The sequence below is a fragment of the Oryza brachyantha genome, chromosome 3 (genome assembly GCF_000231095.2).
Source record: "Oryza brachyantha chromosome 3, ObraRS2, whole genome shotgun sequence".
Lineage (NCBI taxonomy): Eukaryota > Viridiplantae > Streptophyta > Magnoliopsida > Poales > Poaceae > Oryza > Oryza brachyantha.
Genome location: NC_023165.2, coordinates 7814448 through 7832457, shown reverse-complemented (window position 1 = coordinate 7832457; position 18010 = coordinate 7814448). Strand labels below are relative to the sequence as shown.

The 18010-nt window shown below is 39.9% G+C and overlaps 1 protein-coding gene across 1 annotated transcript; it reads right to left on the bottom strand.

The window, feature by feature from the left end:
• Window positions 1-347: 347 nt before the first annotated feature.
• Window positions 348-5691, bottom strand: LOC102706551 (telomere repeat-binding protein 5-like). Its single transcript, XM_006651186.3, has 10 exons — window positions 5450-5691; window positions 4296-4480; window positions 3335-4196; window positions 3042-3221; window positions 2900-2959; window positions 2736-2815; window positions 2365-2609; window positions 1957-2280; window positions 1806-1869; window positions 348-1099 (listed from the first exon to the last, which is right to left on the bottom strand). Exons 2-10 carry the CDS (start codon window positions 4383-4385, stop codon window positions 923-925), a joined length of 2082 nt encoding a protein of 693 aa, XP_006651249.1. The 5' UTR covers window positions 4386-4480; window positions 5450-5691; the 3' UTR covers window positions 348-922.
• Between the last annotated feature and the right edge of the window lie 12319 nt (window positions 5692-18010).

Below are 18010 nucleotides of genomic sequence, written 5' to 3'. Positions count from 1 at the left end.
ACTTGTATGGGTACTAGTAGTTAGTTAGATATTGGTTGGGGAAATTTTAAAGCCTAGTAACAATAATGCAGGCAACAGTATATGCATTAAGAAATAAGAACTGGCACTACCATTAAACAGTTCATGTAGAATCATTGTTGGCAGCAGTAAACTTTCAGCACATGGATTATTATGATTGAGTGTAGTGGATAAGAATCTCCAATAATTTAACTTCCGGTGGCAGTACTGTAACAGGACACAAATAAGTAATGCCAAGCATCTAAGCTCTGATCCCAAGCAGGATCACTTTCAGAGTTTTAGTACACATTTTAGTCATAATAACAAGATATCACATGCAAGAGGCATAGTTTAAGGGGGGGTAAGAAAGAGAATAAACAATTTCTTTTTAATATTTGTTATGATGATCAAGTACAACTTTGAGGGGACCAAGATAACTACAAGATTGGTGAAGAAAACATAGTACACCTAGGATAACAAAAAAAAGGAAAAAAAAAAGGGGAAGCAATGATCCATCCCTCATCTTTTCACCGTTCTCATCCTCTAACAAAAGAATGAATTGAATTGACAAAAGAATCTGAAGCTTTAATATCTTCTCTTTTTAACCACAATTGTAAAAAAATTGTGAGTTAGTAGTCACTGCAGATCTCAGTTCATGGATCATCTTCTTCCTCCATTACCATCATGTACAAAGTTGCCAAAGAAATACCCCATACCTTTGGTTAAATTCACAAGGAGAGAGAACCCTGGCTTGAAAGAATAATTGGTGAGTAGATATTACAACAAATCGGTCAATACTTCTTGTACCTTTTTATATATATCTTTTTCTAATATCTTCCTTAACCTCCTTTGAATGGACTGACTGACTGACTTTATACAAAAGCTGGAATGGTTTCCTAAGAAACCATTAGCTGAGATCAGGTTATTAGGTGAGCAGCAGAGCCTCAGCCAGCGGGGGCGTCTTAGGCTGGAGCTTGGCTTGCTGCTGAGACCAATAGGCCTGAGCCGCCAGGACCCGGTCGAGCAGCTCCTGTGGCACCGGCTCGCCACGCCGCTGCTGGGGCGAGATGCTCGCCGTGTGCACGAGCGTCTTCCATTTGTCCTGTTGATATGACAATTTTGACACAGTTAGTAAATGCAAGTTCAAACTTAATAATCTTCGTCGAGTTTGACCAGAGAACGCATGCATTCCAGTCAGTTGCCTACAAGTGCAATATGCAAAGCAGCCAAGAAGCTTCCAGTCTAGTAAAGGAAAGGTTATCTGATCCCTTGGTGAGACTTTTTCTAAAGCCAGGACGAGTTAGTTGACGTGCAAGAATAGGTAGCCTTTATTTCTAGGTGAACCATTCTGGTACTACTACCCACTTGACCGGTCCAAACAACAAAGCTGATGCGTGAGGACAGGACTAACTGAATTATAACGGCATAAAGTTTTCCAAAACAAGAGCCTGACTGCAATGTTCTACTAACACAAAACAAGTACGGTTAGATTGCCATGGCTGCGTAAGGAACCTAAAACCCAGAAGCACCAAACAGTTTGTTAAATCAGCCTAGCAACCCACTACAAATTTTTGCAGAAGTCCAAGATATAAAAAAGCTTTGAGACAAAAAAATAAAGAAGGAAAGATCATGGGGATTGATAAATGGATCAGAAATAATGATAAGTATGACCACTTTTAAAGGAAAGTGACGATCATATTTTGCAACCATGCGCAATTCTAAGATAGTTGCTTTAAATCTTTAATTAGACACGAAAAAGATTGTGAGGCCAAAGGGAAGCAGTTGACAGGTATCACAACAATTATTACCTTGAGATCAACGTAAGTACGATGCTTAGCATTGTCAAAGGCGCGAAGTTTGACATCTCGCCATCTGAATGATATTCATATAATTATAAGGTGAGAAACAAAAACGTATGATTTTTAATGTCAGGTCACATGAGTGAAATAAGCAACATACCTTCCGGTTCCAAGCTTTTCAACTGCAAGCACAAGTGCTTCCACTTCGGCAACAGAGAACGGACGCCTGATGCGGCGTTGCCCCTGTTCAGGTGACCTCTTTCCCTTGTTTGCTGGAACTATAGCCCCTGCATTGGAATCTGCAGGAGTAACTGGAACTATTGCTCGCGAGTTTGTGGATGCCTTATCAGGTGAAGACATGCCCCCAGGAGAGTGCACAAAGTCATGATCATTCCCTTGGTAGTTTGCTGATAAGGGGGCCAATGCTAGCTCCTGTGAAGCATCAACTTCACCATGCTTAGAAGACGAGTCAGCAGGCGCGATCCTGTATTCAATGAAATACACAAGTCTGGGTTAGGCTACACATGCTCAAGGTTTACAATGATTTCTTATGGAGAATATTCAGTACCTAGCTAGGGGTTCAGTAGTATCAACGGTTTCCAGGGATTCATTGTCCTCAGGAGGCGAGAGTTGTGGCGGATGTGGTGCACAGTTGGGTTCTAGTGAAAATCCCAAGTTGTCCAGTACATCATCACGAGCAATCCCAGCCTGCATTAAGGTTTTGTTATCATCTCTAACTTTCTTTCCATGATGAAGCACCCCGACTCGTAGACCACCTCCAAGTATCGCATTAACTGCCTCCAGAACAGTTTTCTGCATTATAATTACATGTTAGGACACAGAAACATCACCGACAAACTCAAAAGGTGAAATCCTGGCAACATCCCTGTGTACCAATCAGTTAATAAGAAAACAGGAGCACGATGTATTTTTCTGTACCTTCAGTGAACCAACAGTTGCAGTTTCTGGGATCTCAATTAGAAGTTCAGGCACCTTGAAAGACTTGATCCTAAGTTTTACTGCAAGGAGAAACAGGCTGGCTTAGACTATGGCCATAAAAATTTTACAAGATCAAAAGTGTTTTTCATGGGAGCCAAACTTACCGTGGCAATCACTTGACTCATGTGATTTCTGGAATGCCATTGAATCAGTTCCCTTGTTTGCTGCAGAAGAAATATTGCCCCAGTAAGTTATAAGATGGGGCAACTGCACAAAGAATAATTCACAGGTTCAAGAAAAACAAACCTTCCGAAGAAACCGTGTGAGAATCTCTTGCAGCAAACTTTGTGTTTGCCTTTGCATATCCTTCAGAAACTTGCGCTGAATGACGATCAAACATCTTCCTCCGCTTGAATGTGCTCCTTTGTGTCCTTTGTCGTGTATAATACATTTTCTTGTTGCGGAAAGAAGGCTTCCGGTCAACATCTAGCAGGATCAACGAACTCATGTAAGAATATAGTAAGCTGGTTTGAATATGAGTGCCATCAATGCAGTGCTCCTCAAAAAAGGAAAGGTGAATGGGATCTCACAATGCTCACCACTATAGGAAAGATCTCCTTTGTGCATCCTGGCTGGAGCAACTTTCCTGTGCTTACAGGCGAGCAACTTCTTTACCCTACTATGACCAGCTGTACAATTGGGCCTGAAACCCCTGTTAGTAGCGGTGCTCGGATGAGTGCACCCGGAAGATTTATCATCATCATCTTCTTCATCTCTATCTACAGTAAAGCCCACCCCTCCCTTCGGAACCCTCGGGAAAGAGGTTGATCGGCGAATTTTATTGCCATACAGTGACATTTCGCCGGTGCTGTCAGAGCTGACCAAAGGAGGCGGTTTTACATCCACATCCATCGGGTCGAGCAGATTATACATATCTGGAGCATTCTTATGAAGGCCTGTTGTGGTCATCGGCATCACATTTGCAACTGCATCCCCGGTGAAGGCCCCTGACTCCACGGATTCAGGTGACCACCTATCAGCAATCGCTGCAAAATTACAGCCCAATTCAGCTTTGGTGCAGCTTATCACTGAGGATTCCTTGTCCAATGCCTCAGACTTGGCCTTGGGATCCTCATTCATCGCATGACTCCCCTCCAGATCTTCCCCCTTCCGACCATGCTGATTCACCGGCCGCTGAAACGCAATGTGGGAGACCAATGCGCTCTCGTTGCAGCTGTCCTGATCCATCACCTCATTCTTGAAATGCTTCGCCTCCTCGTCGCACTGCTCCTTCTTCACGCGGATATTCTTCGGGGACGAATCCAAGACCGGAGCGCCACAGCTCGTGTTCCCCAGGGAGCCCTCGCCGGCATCAAGCAGCTTTCCGGCCACAGTCGCAAGCAGGTCAAACGCGCACATCACCTGGCCCTGGCTCTCCTTCTTCCGAATTGATCTCTTGCCCTGCACAATTTCACCAAACAAGAAGAAACGCCATCGCTGTCAGGCTCGCCAACCGGAGCAGTAAGGTGCCCAATTTTGATGCCGGTGAGAGCCGCATACCCTCGCGGACTTCGGGACGCGCGGCATCTCCGCGACGTGGCTTCCGCCTCCCGACTCCATCTCCAACGACGACCTCTTCTGAAAAACCATTTCTTGCGCTTCGCTTCGGTTGCAGGAAATTTACAGGGGTTGCTTGGTTAACAACCGGTGGTTGCGCTGCTCATGGCTTGTCTCAGAACCCAAATCTGCAGAGGAATTGTTGAAAACCACATCAGAAATTGACAAAAGCGGAAACCAGTTGGCACAAAGGAGGAAGGAAATCATTTCATTGGGATCTCCGCAAGAACTTGGGATAAATCTCGGATAAACCCTTGTACGATTAGTTTATCAGGAACGATCACCAAACAGTGCATTTAATTAACAACAAAAGAGTTAGAATCCCAAAACCCTGAACGCGAGATCCAGGCTTGGGCGCCCGAAATGAATTAGAATTTCAAATCAGCAGGGCTCGAAAGCACATGAAACACCAACTAATTGCATAAAATCCAAACCTGAAGAACGAACCAAACGGGAAGAATTCGTACACCCCGCGTGATCCAAATTAAGAGAAGAAAAAAGGAATGGGTTTTGCGAAATGGATTCCCCCGACGTATTAAATGCATCCGAGAAAAATAAATTCGCCAGGTAAACCAGCACGCCAAGCGATCAAAGAGAGAAGGGAGAGAAAAAAAAAACCTTTAAAAAACTCACATGCATCGGAATCCGTGAGGATTAAGCAACTGCCAAAAGGAAAGCGAGCGCGTCGGTTAAAAAAAAAAGAGAGAGGGGGAGAGGGGAGAGAAGTACAAACCCCACAGGCGCAGAACCAACCAAGAATTGGCGGACCTCGCAGCGCCAGATCCGATCTCGGCGACCGATTCGCTCAATTCGACGCCAAAACCCCTCCCAAGCGACGGAAACCCGAAGAAGCAACCCCGAAATGCGCGAAAAAATCCTCGAAAAGACGCGAATTCACCCCCAACCCGGGCCTTCCAGAGCAAACCGACCAAAATTCGGACAGAATTGGGCCAAAACCCCCCCACGGAAAGAAGCCGCAGCGTCCCCAGTCGCGCATCGGGGAAGCAGCAAACATTCAAACGCCAGACCCAGCGCCGGAACGGCGAAATCAGCGAGAATTCCCATGATTCCCGACCCCCCCCCCCACCCAGACTCACCTCACCGGCGGCGATCCACGCCCTGCTCCGATCGCTCGCTCGCCCCCCTCCCAACCTCAGATCACCGCGCCTCCGCTGCCAGGATCCCCAAGCGAAAGGCGCAAATTATTCCTCCGGCAAGGCCAACCTCGCTCTCGCTCTCGCCTTTTTATTTATTTTTCTCTTCCTCCTCCGCGCGTCTCCTCCTCCTCTCCTTGGTTTTTTCTTCCCCGCGGGGGTGGTGGTGGTGTGTGGTTTCGCCAAAACCCCTCAAAACCAACCCCCCCCTTCTTAAACCCCCCCAACCCCCGCCTCTCACACCACCACCACCCCACGAGCGCCCACCGGCTGCCCCCGGTTAAACCCCGCGCCCGCCCACCGGCCCCACCCGGTATCACCCCCAACGACCGCTTCCCCGCTCCGCATCCCTCCACGTGTCCCCCCCACCCCCGATCCGACGGCGGCTCGCCCCTCCTTACAGAGCCGCGCGCCCCGCGGGCCCGTGCCACGTGTCGGCGATCCGCACCGTCGGTGCCCCTGCGCGGGCCGCGCCGCCGTCGGATCGGCAGGTGGCCCCTGGAGTCCCTCGTGACCACGAACGCGAGGAGTGATCCTTATTAATCGGTGGGGTTTTTTTTTTTTCAGGGGAGGAGGATTAGCGGGGCGTTTTTAGGGAGGAAACGTGCAGATTAGGGGGGGAGGAGGATTAGCGGGTTTAATCACGCTGTCTCCGTCCGTGGTTTAATTTTGGGGTTTTCTCGCTTTCTTTTTCTTTTCTTTATTTTTTTCCTCTCTTTTGTTTTTCGATAAAGCTCGTTAATTTTGGAGGGTTTTGAGCGGCTGCGTGGTGTTCGTGGAGGAGAATGTTCGGGGACGATGCCGGAAAGGTGCTAAGATTCCGGAGGTTCTCCAAGGCAGCAAGCAGCAGGGCCAGATAAATTTTAGATAAGAAGTTCGTGGCCTTTGTGTTCCTTGGACATGCACACTGTGTTAAAAAAATGGGGTGAGTCTTTTTTTCCCTTTTGTTACTCCCTTGTGTATAATTTCCACCTCACATAACAAATTTGGAAGTAGAGGGCTTGAGAGCATCTACTAATGATGTCTAAAATTAATATATAAACATGAATTTTGGGAATCAGGATAAAACATGTCTCTAACAGGTTAGTAGCTATATTCCTAATATATCTTAAAGTTGGGATATAAATATGTGTTTTCAATATAAACTATTTAGTTTTTGGTTTCTTTTAAAAGATGGTGTAATTTTCATATCCACATGGACCGCATATAAGATTTTGAAGAGAGTAAAGTATTTGGATTATCTTCGTCGCACGGTGAATAACGTGCATTTACCGTGTCTAATTTGGTAGGGAGTAAATATTGCTAGTTTTGCCAAGCTTCAGGATAAAGATATGGAGGGGTATTATCAAAGTACTGTTATTGAAAAAGCTCAGTTAACTGTTCCTTGTTTTAGACTTATGCTTACCGCTTGTCATTATCATCTTATATTTGTCATAATATGAAATATCTGTTCACACACAAAAAAAGTGTACACACCAATTTTTACATCGAAAGCTCTGATCCGTCGGGTCAACTACATCTGTTACCTAATATATTTTACATGTCCTATATATACTTAAGCATTAAATGATCATGTTACACTACTATTTTATTTCGTTCGAATAACAAGAATTAATTAAGCTCTAATAAATTGAGTTATAATTAAATCGTACCGGTGCATTCATCTATTCACTACTCCCGTGCTGGTGATGCTAACTATACCGGCCGCGTTCGGCGGTGAGAGAGGAGTTGGGTCGGTACCACGCGAAAAACATACCAAATTAACATATAATTAATTAGCTATATAAGATTAAAAAATTAAAATTTGAGTTTTAATTAAAATTTTTATATTTCTAAAGAAAAATATAGTGTCTAATAATTCAGAAAACATACGTATAAAAGCGAGAGAAAATAGGTTACGAAGAGAGGGTTAACGAATGCGGCTTAATACATAAAAAAGCCTTAAATATCACGGCATGGATCGGGTCGTATTGAGCTCAGCTCAAAAAGGCTCAAGCTAAATTTTAGCTCGTCAAGTTAACTAGCCACCTCACGAGATACCCATTTCGCTTGCTCAAGTATAATGTCATATTTTAGTGTTTATTACCAAGTACTGTTTAGTTGCTTTCAAACAACATTTTTGGCAAAAACTTTTGAAACTATTTACTTCATTCTATTAACATGAGATTGATTGATATATATTACAATTCTTAAGGCAATTTAAATGAGATAAAATTCATTAATGAGAAGTCAGTTTACGAGCTAAGCTGCTCTTAATAACAATCTGACCTAGCACATTATCCTTCCCTAGCATGATCTATAGTTATACGGGTATTGGTTATTCAGACTGTAACGATTAGTTGGTGATTTGTTCGTATTGTAGGCACCAACTAAAATTCGTTTATATGCATTAATGCATATACACCAGTCAGAGGGTTTTCTCTTGCTCCACCACAAAGATACTTATGGGTTGAGGTTTAAAAAATTTCATATCACTATAGGATTCGCATGCTCCATAATTACTTCATCAAAGCATTTTAAAGGATCAATATAAAGCGGAATGCAAATCAAGAAACGAATAATAAAGACGAGCACAAAGATTTTGAACACAAGAAGGTGAAGCCATGTGCCCATTAGTGCAATCCTCACCAGCAAGCTACTGCCAAAAATACACTGTTGTGTGAATACCTAACTGTCTATCAACTAAATGAGCACTTCAATGGCACTCTCACATTAATCAGAACAAATCTAACCATCGATCAGACTGGTGATAATATCGCAACCATAGATTACATTTAGGGGTCAATATTAAATAACACATGCAACGACATGTCGCGGAGTTTTCAGTTTTTACTTAACTGGTTGATAAAACAAGAGCTAAGTATTCACTCCAAATTTTTAGTATTATTAAAACATAAAAATAATTATATATTCTCTAATTCAAAGTGAGTACAACCGTATATTTATTGATTTTTATTTTGGAATTATTGAATTATCAAACATATTAGATTGATACTCCAACACAAATATAATTATATATACTTATTATGGATTCAACGTTCTGAAATGTCAGATAAAACCTGGGATAAAAAAGATATATTATGATGGTTTTTTTATTTTTAGTGTTTTGTTTAATCCCCACATTATAAATTAATAATAACGATTGTAATTGATGTCCACTATACTTAATCTAATCTGATATACTAGAAAATATAGCCAACATATTCGACACATGATTAAAAATATAATATTTATACTACTAATATGTGCAGTACATAGATTGGCAATTAGTTAATATAATGATAATATATCCAGTACATAGATTGGGAATTAGTTAATATAATGGTTCTATGCACAAAATTAGGTGTCATTTAGAGTTTTACCAGTTTAATATGAGACTGCAGTTTTTCACAAGTTGAATAAAATACTGATGCATTGAAAACATATATTACACTGTAATTTTAAATGATTCATTACAGTCTTGAACACTGCTGAAATAAGTAGCGAAAAAGGTGAGTGGTACTCATTATATCACAGCTATAAGGAGGTAGCAGCACACCATCCTTTTTTTTATTGTCTCTAGAGCTGACTAATAGATAACATAGCTAAATAAGCATCGAGTTGACTCTAGATCTAACCACTAGTAATATTGCTAAATAAGTGTTGTATGTAATGATCAACCGAGAAAATGAGTCAAGGTGGATGAGAAAATGAGAAACAGGATAGTAAAATGAAAGACATTTTATCTTTCATACATCGGTAGGAATGCTACCTTCAAATTCATGTGCTTTGCAGCAAAAACAACAAGAAGTCAAACCATGCCACGTTAAAACTTAATACGTCCATTTTATAACGTAAGACTTTTTTAAATTATCTAAATTTATATAGATGCTAATAATATGTGTACATACACTCTATTTGTTTTATATTAGAATAAGTTTTGGCTACATCTAGATTTATCTATTGATCTAGGTTATACTCCCTCCGTCCCTAAATGTTTGACACCGTTGACTTTTTAATGCACGTTGGACCATTTGTCTTATTCAAAAAAGTTACATAATTACTAATTATTTTTATATCATTTTATTTATTGTTAAGTATACTTTTATGTATATATATATAACTTTACATATTTTTTAAAAAATTGAAAAAACGAATGATCAAACATGTATAAAAAAGTCAACAGTGTCAAACATTTAGAGACGGAGGTAGTACATGCTAAAGCATAAGAAAGTAAGGTTATCCTTAGACAATTCCAGCGTAGCACCGATTATTATTATTTTCTAAATAACCTTGCTACATAAACATAAATTAGATAGATTAGGATTTCCCTGCTTGGTTTGGAAGTAGATGTGTCCGAGTTATTTGTTGTCTCTACCTCCTAGGTTGGGTTCTTTTAGCCTAAATTATTTTCTAGCTTTTATATATATATTTTTTAAACTGTTAAACAATATTATATATATATATATTCATCGTCTTATTTTTATTAAGTAGATTTTTAATTTTATATTAGTTAATATTATTATTATTATTAAATAGCTAATAAAAATTAGATTATCTTTTATCTTTCATCGATAAAAAAAATCACAGCATTAGTCAATTGGTCAATGAGTAGTGTATTTCTATAACCTTCGATGAAGATCTAGGAAGGGTGGTATGCTGGGTTGGATGTCGGGTTGAGATGATCTTAAGGGCGTTGGCTTTAAAGCTTTAATGTATGGATCCTTTTAGATTGGTCGAAGGACCAAAACCGGCGGTCGATGCTCATTCACGTACGACATTCCTACGCTCGTATCACCGTTATGTCTGCATTCGTCTGCTGTTATCTTTGTGACACTGTGAAGTGTGTTTGTTGTGTGTTGATAGGTTAATTGTTCTATCTTTATCCCTAAATGTTTAACGCTATTGACTTTTTGATATATATTTGACCGTTTATTTTATTTAAACTTTTTTAAAATAGGTAAAGCTATATATATGCATACAAGTATATTTAATAATAAATTAGATGATATAAAAATAATTAATAATTATATAATTTTTTAATAAGACAAGTAGTCAAACATGTATAAAAAAGTCAATGGTGTCAAACATTTAGGGATGGAGGGAGTATTATTTTCTTATAATAACTATGAGATTGTATATGTATTTTGTATTTAAATGATTTACTCTATTTTATAAAACCACAACTTATTTATTCACCACAACACCATTATAAGTGTGTCTCTTACTCCACGGCCGAAAAAACAAGGGAAAAATATACTACAGGTATATTTTATGTTGTTGAGATAAATGTTTACCAAATATTACACTATTAAGACATAATTTTTATTAAAAAAATCAATATTATTATATTCATATTCAAAAGTATTTTCTTATGCTCTATTCAGTCAAATAAAATTTATCGATTAAGACTAGATTTGATCAAATTTCTAAAATTCCGACCATCCATTATTTCTTAAATGGGCACTTTAAATACAAGATAAATGATACACATATATTCTTCTCGAAAAGTACTATGAAATTGATACACATATATTCTTCTCGAAAAATACAATGAAACTATTATAATCATAATATTATAAAATTATTTTAACATAAATGGTTTGTTAGAGTTTTAGTAATTTTAACATTTTTTTCTAAATGAAAAATATTTTGATCAAAGGGAGTACTTTTGTATCATATAAACGATATATTAATAGAGCAATGTTTAATCGAATTCATCAATGAAACAAAATATGCGTTGTATTTAAGATGGAGGAAGTAGCACATTTTCTTAGGAAAAGTCCTCTCGTCACTTAAGTAGATGTAGACTAATTTTGTGCATGTCACTAAAAAAGTCACAATAAATGAATGGTAAGATATATAATATGTGATATATATCTCCACAATTATGCCAATTTCAATTTATCCTAATAAAAACTAACTAAAGTGACAGTTTCAATATTGTTTGTATGCTACCACGTCAGAAATAAAGGCGCATACGTGTCGGCGCGGTACGCCTCCGATTGGGTCCTTTTCCCCTACGCTTATCCGCCGTCCTATCCTGCTCCCCACCTCCTCCTCCGGTCACTTTTTGGCCGGAAATTTTCATGGCCCTCGTTATCTCCCACCCCACGGAAGCGATGGATAATCACAACAAGAAACATTTTTATTTCCCTTATTATTAAATCGCTCTCGGTTTCATCATGTACGATCCCAGAAGAAATGAAAAATTTAATGCAGTTTTCTGTTTTCTTGCGCTTTTCTTATTGGACGATCGGAAAGCGTCCGTCCGAGATGGGGAAGGGAAAAGGGAAAGGTTTGGACGTTGACGTCTCCCGTTGAATTCAGCGGCGGGGTGGATCGAGAGAACTTTTTTTTTAAGTCTATTGTCACATCAGATGTTTGACGTTAATTAGAAATATTAAATATAATCTGATAATAAAATTAATTATATAAATAAATTCTATCACATTAGATAAATTTTTTAAGCCTAATTAATCCACGATTAGTACATGTTTATCGCTAATCATAGACTAATTAGGTTCAATAGATTCGTCTCGCAATATAGTCCAGAGTATGAGGTGGATTTATAATCTATATTTAATACTTCTAATTAATGTCTAAATATTCAATATGACTGAGACTAATAAAGTCTCTAGGTCCAATCACCCTGAATTTCCGCCGGGGGGGGGCCTCTCCCTCTCCGTGGCGTCGCGTCAGGTGGTGGTGGTGGAGGAGGGGTACGACGGTACGTCGCCGCCCGCCGTCAGCGACGACGCCGCCGCCCGCCGCACGTGGCGGCCCCGCCGGCCGCGGGAGGCGACGGCGCCTCGACGGGAGCACTGACGGCGAGTCCACGACGTGCTCGGGTGGGGGGATAAGGATCACCCTTGTGGTGGGCCCAATTGGTCAGCGACAGGGGGAGGAGAGAGACGGTGGGCGGGCGAGCGGCGCGGAGAGAGACCGACGGCGGATGCGGGGGGTCGGTCCGTGTGCGGTGCGGTGCGGTGGGAGTGAGGGCTTTTGGCGGCGTGGGGGCCACACGTTGACGTCGCGTGGGACCCGCGTGACACGTGGGAGGACAGGTAGGACTTCTGGATCCCCGGGAGGCATCGTGGCGGTGCCGGTGCGCGGCGAGGACGTACGTGCCTGCGTGCGTGACATCAGTCGCGTGGCCGAGGTGTGCAGATGGTGGGCGCCCACTTCCACTTAACACGTACTACTACTGTACGTCCATCTATACTGCGGCAGGTGTGGATTGCAACAAATGAACATGAACCTGCTCGATCGATCGATCGATCGATCGGATCTCGGTTCATCCCTCAATATATAACGTGCCAGTTATTTAATTCAGGAATTCACTTTCCACCTGGTTATCGCTGTTTAGGAAAGGAAAAGAAAACTTAGGGCGTACATTTTCCATAAAGTACGTACATTACATGCTGATGCTGACCTTAGCAAAGAAGTACGTCGAGTGGAGATAACTTAGCCACGGCACATTTTTCATGCCAAGCCATGCGTGCACATGTACGTGCCGTGCCGGTTGACGGATGAATCGGGCCGTGTAGGTGCGTTCCTTTCAGCCAAAAAGCTACTCGTACAACGACTTGATTCGTCGATCGGATGACCGAGATCGGTCGATCAACCGGCCAATACAGTACGTCCGTACGCCGGTGTTGCGCCGTGTGATCGCTCTACCGTTTCACGCAGATATGATACACATACGTAGCTTGCTAGCAACACCAATCCTGCACGCTCGTTTGCTTGGATCAACGTGCACATCATGACGTGATAGTAAGAGGGACCCACGGGCCCACCGGTCAGAGAGAGCATCCAACGATGGCTTTTTTGGCTGGTACACTACCGTACGTGCAGCAATATTGCGGCAGTTGTTAACCATGTAGGACCCTGCTGCCTCCCTCCTCTTTCAGTTATTAGTGATGGCTTTAAGCGTGTAGTAATTCCGTCGTACGCCTGCCGCCTTGACACACTTGATGGGAAAAAGAGAACCTTTTCTCTTTGCAATCAGGCCATGCATGAACAGACAATGGCGCCTTCCATGACAGTATACGTTTGATCAGCTGACAACTTAGGGCATCCCGGAGTCTTAACTAGTAGTGGTCTAAGACTACAATGGGTCACACGTCTTAATATCTAGTATGATTTTAGGTAAGGCTATATAATTATTATATTTTAAATAAATTATGTTTACACATTGCTTGAGACACTGGAGTTCCGCGAAGCGTCGTGAGACCATGGGTTTCACAACTACATTAACTTCGACAAACTGTGGTCATTAGACCATGAGCCATATTATTACTTTGACATTTTTGCTATTAATCAAACGTTTGATTTTTTTGGTACTAGTATGGCCTGAGCCGCATGATACTTATTTGCATGGGCACATCATTAGGGCTCGATCAGACAGGGTCCCATGCATGCACACGCTACTAAAAGAACGTGTCATGAGACATCAGACACGGACTAAGCTTGAAGGGACACGCACCAATCTGACACGATCTTTTCCGTTCCTTTTTACAGCAAAAATACTCCTACAGAAGAGGCAGAGCCAGAATGCCATATGCAGATATAAATATTGGCACGTATAGGGCCAGGCTGATGAAGACACGCGTGCAGATATATGGCTGGATTTGCTGGAGCCGACGTGTGGGGCAGACCACTTCCATGCACGCATCCATGCGTTCGCGCGCGAGACCACGGCGACGAGAGGCGAGCTGGTCGTTGGCCCGGCCGCCGGTCACCCGGTGCCCGGTGGTGGGCCAGGGATGGTATTGGCAACGTGCATCACGTACTCTTACTTGCAATCCACTGGCTGGATCGATCGCAATGGCTTATCTACAATTTTAGTTTAGATATAGTTCTATTTATATAATTTTATCATAAATACATTATATCAAACATACAATATAAGTTAAATTTAATCTAAAATTCACTATCGCATATTATTAAGAAAGTATTTGTCTTTTTTCCTTTTATTTTTTCACATACATATATAACTTAGATTAAAAAAATTTGGTGGTGCCAAACTCATCAGGGCGACACTTAGATCCGCCCTTGATCGATCGTTAGTAGAAGGATGGATTTATCATGCGAACAGAGAAGACTCGAGGCATCGCTAATTTTGTTGGAACCGTGAGAGTCTCTATCGAGCCATCACTAGAATTCTATGTTAAAAATTAGTATGAAAGATAATTAAATATCTATCTAATTTATTCAGATTTCTAATTTAAATCCATCTTTGTACGGAAGTAACAAAAAAAAAAATACATAGAAGAAGCAGTGACGTGCACATGACCGGTTATGGCTGTAACCCGGATATGTGATATCGAAGTTACGCAACTTTCTGAAAACGCTGGTCCAGACGCTACTTGAGGAAGTGTTTTCAAGTGTGCTACAATGTGTCGTTGCAAGAGTATGGTCCACATACTATATATCATGCCTGCCATGATTATACCATATATATTGACGCAATGTGCGTTGCTTGCAGCGGCAAATCAATCGCTTAAAGTTTTAGAATGACTGCAGGATGTCATGCAAATGCAGCCAATTTCTCATCGAAGATGGCTACAAGCGTTGTATTACCCTTTAATTTATCATAGCACCAAAATATGCCAACATGGACTCAGAAGAAAAGACTAGAAAAGCGGTGTATTTTTCAAACTAGGAAATTTTGAGAGCACCATCTACGTTTAAGCCTTCAATATTCAAGTCATTCAAAATGATCCATATTGATTTTAATCTCTTTTGTAGTTTCAATAGAATTTTCTTTTCTCATATTGTAGTAAATCATCATCTATCGTCTCTCTATGTTAAAAAACTGTGCATTTTTTTCGAATGAAGCATCACAATAAGAATCAGTTTCTACTATTTATCTTGAGTCCCGATTCCATATGATTTCCATCACGGATGACACTTTATTATTCTTAAGTATGTTCTATATATATCCCCTAATTTTCCCTTCCCCTGTGGTTGCAAACGCCCAATCTACTTAACCATATACTCTCTCCATATTTTTTATACGAAGTTGTTAACTTTTAGATCCATATTTAATATTTATCTTATTCAAAAATATAATTATTAATTATTTTGTTATGATATGATTTATTATTATAGAAACTTTAAATATGCCTTAAAATTTTTTATATTTTAATATAAATTTTGAATAGGACGAACTTTCGAACGTAGATTTAAAAATTAACGGTATCATATAAAAATTTGTATGGAATACTAGTATTTAATATGATATTAGGAGTGCAAGATGCACATGTTGTGCCCATACAGGACGTTCTCTCTCTACACATATGTTAATTTCCCGATATAACCTCCCTTTCTTTGGTTTATTCCAAGTGTCCTTATCAAATTTGGTACAAACAAAGCTAATTTGGTCCATCCGTATTCTAGTCTAGGAATTTATGCTCTGGGCGATAAACAAAACAAATTGAGAGGAACACACAAAAAAAAGCAGAGTGATGGGAAGGGGAAAGATTTGGCTGCCTGCCTGCCTGCCTGCACGTGAACTGCAGAGGCAACTACTAGCAACGAAGATTGTTTTCCTCTTATCATTTTTTCAGCCAAAAGAGGGTAAAAACGCCAAAGATACCAAACGTTCTTGGAAAGGGATGTCACTCACCTTTGGTTACCTAGGCCATGCTAATGATATATACCAATCGTTGCTGCGACGCCATGTCCTCTCCTTTTGTTCCGATCTGTGCGTTCATCGGTCCATAAAAAGCTGACAGAGATCTAAGCTAGCAGCCGGGCTACCCTGAGCTCCTGAAGTACATACACTAGTGCCCTTTGCTTTCGAAATGGCTTTCATTAACTGTTTCATTGTTCTGTTTGGGGAGTACTTGTGTTGATGGGGGTGTTTATTTGTTTTGCAAATGCTTTATGCTAGGATACATCCTCGAAGTAAGCCTTTTCAACTTTGTAATCGTTAATTTAATTTTTAACCCTCAAATATTATCACAAAATCATGTAATCCATCGTCCACTCATCCATTCAGCTGAAAAGAATTGGGAATAAGTTGTTCAACTGAGCATGGCAATGTGTATGGTAGGAAAAATGCATTAGTTAACCTAATCAAAGCTCAAATGGAATATAATTTTAAATATCAAAATTTTGAAGCGGCCACATTGCCGAAATCATTAATGTTTTAGTATTTCTATCCTCAATTAAAACTATGAATTTGGTATTTTAACTATATTTTCAACCAAAATTTCAATTAAGCTAATAGAATAGTTTCTAGCAAATTTCTCCATACTTCATTTGATTTTGGTCAGAATTTTTCAAAAAAAATAAATTTGTTGAATTCCAAAACTTTAGTTATTTGAAGTACGAGTGACCAAAACTTTATCCACAACCAAAGAATTTGCCTAACAAGGTTTCGATCAGGTGGGAGGATTTTCAAGATTTTCAGCCAAGGTATACGGACGTGAGGGATAAGTAAAAACACAGAACCATGAAAGTGATAATGCAATACTAAGGGCCAAAAAGATGTTTATTACTCCCTCCGTTGTGTTCACAATATAAAACTTTGTAGCCTTATCTAGATTTATATGGATGCTAATTAATCTAGACATATATATAAATTATATACATTTATTAATTGATGATCGTAGACAAGGCTAGAAAGTCTTACAATATAAAACGGGGGCAATACTACTTATAGGCACAGATACTACTCTTTCTTTTTCATATTTGAGCATTCGACCGCATTGTATTTCTTTTTCTATTTAAGTGACAAGTTTTGAGCCAGTAGTAATACTACATTTATTTTTATATTGTAAAATTTTCTAATCTTAACTAGATTCATTTATTAATAAATGTATTTTATATATTTATATATATATAGACACACATATATTCACTAGCATCTCGATAGGAAAGGTTAAAGCATATTACATTTTAAAATAGATGAGTATATCATATGTTTTGTTGAGATCACAATGACTAGAATGTACTTTGATAATTTGTAGAAAGTCAAACAATATCATATAGACTTAATATCTGCTGCTGCTACCAACAGTTGTTTTCAATGGTTTACCGTATACCGAAAAATTTTCAATAAGCATCCCTACCACCCAAATCTACATGACATTGCCTCATCGAAAAAAAGGAATTTGGCAAGCTTTACTTAACACGCTAGCTGTCCATGCATCATCATTTACACAAATAGGCAGCATCGTATTTCATGCCTCTCTCTTTGTTTGTTATCACTTGCCATTGTTAATGGAAATAAAATAACCTACATATCTTGCTTTTTCATATGTATATGTTTCCTTTCGACTAGTCTCAGATGATAAACCGTTACTACTCTAAACCAATAATTTAGCTAAAATCACTATTTTTCTTGCACCATGTGAAAGCTTTTTCATATAAATATTACTATCACTTGTATTCAACGTCTCGACCCTAATACTTAAATAAAATAAAACATAATTGTCCTTTGACTCCAGGCATTTCCATTTTCACTGCAAGCGAGCGGTGGGCCCACCCGTCAGTGGCAGTGGGCGTGACAGA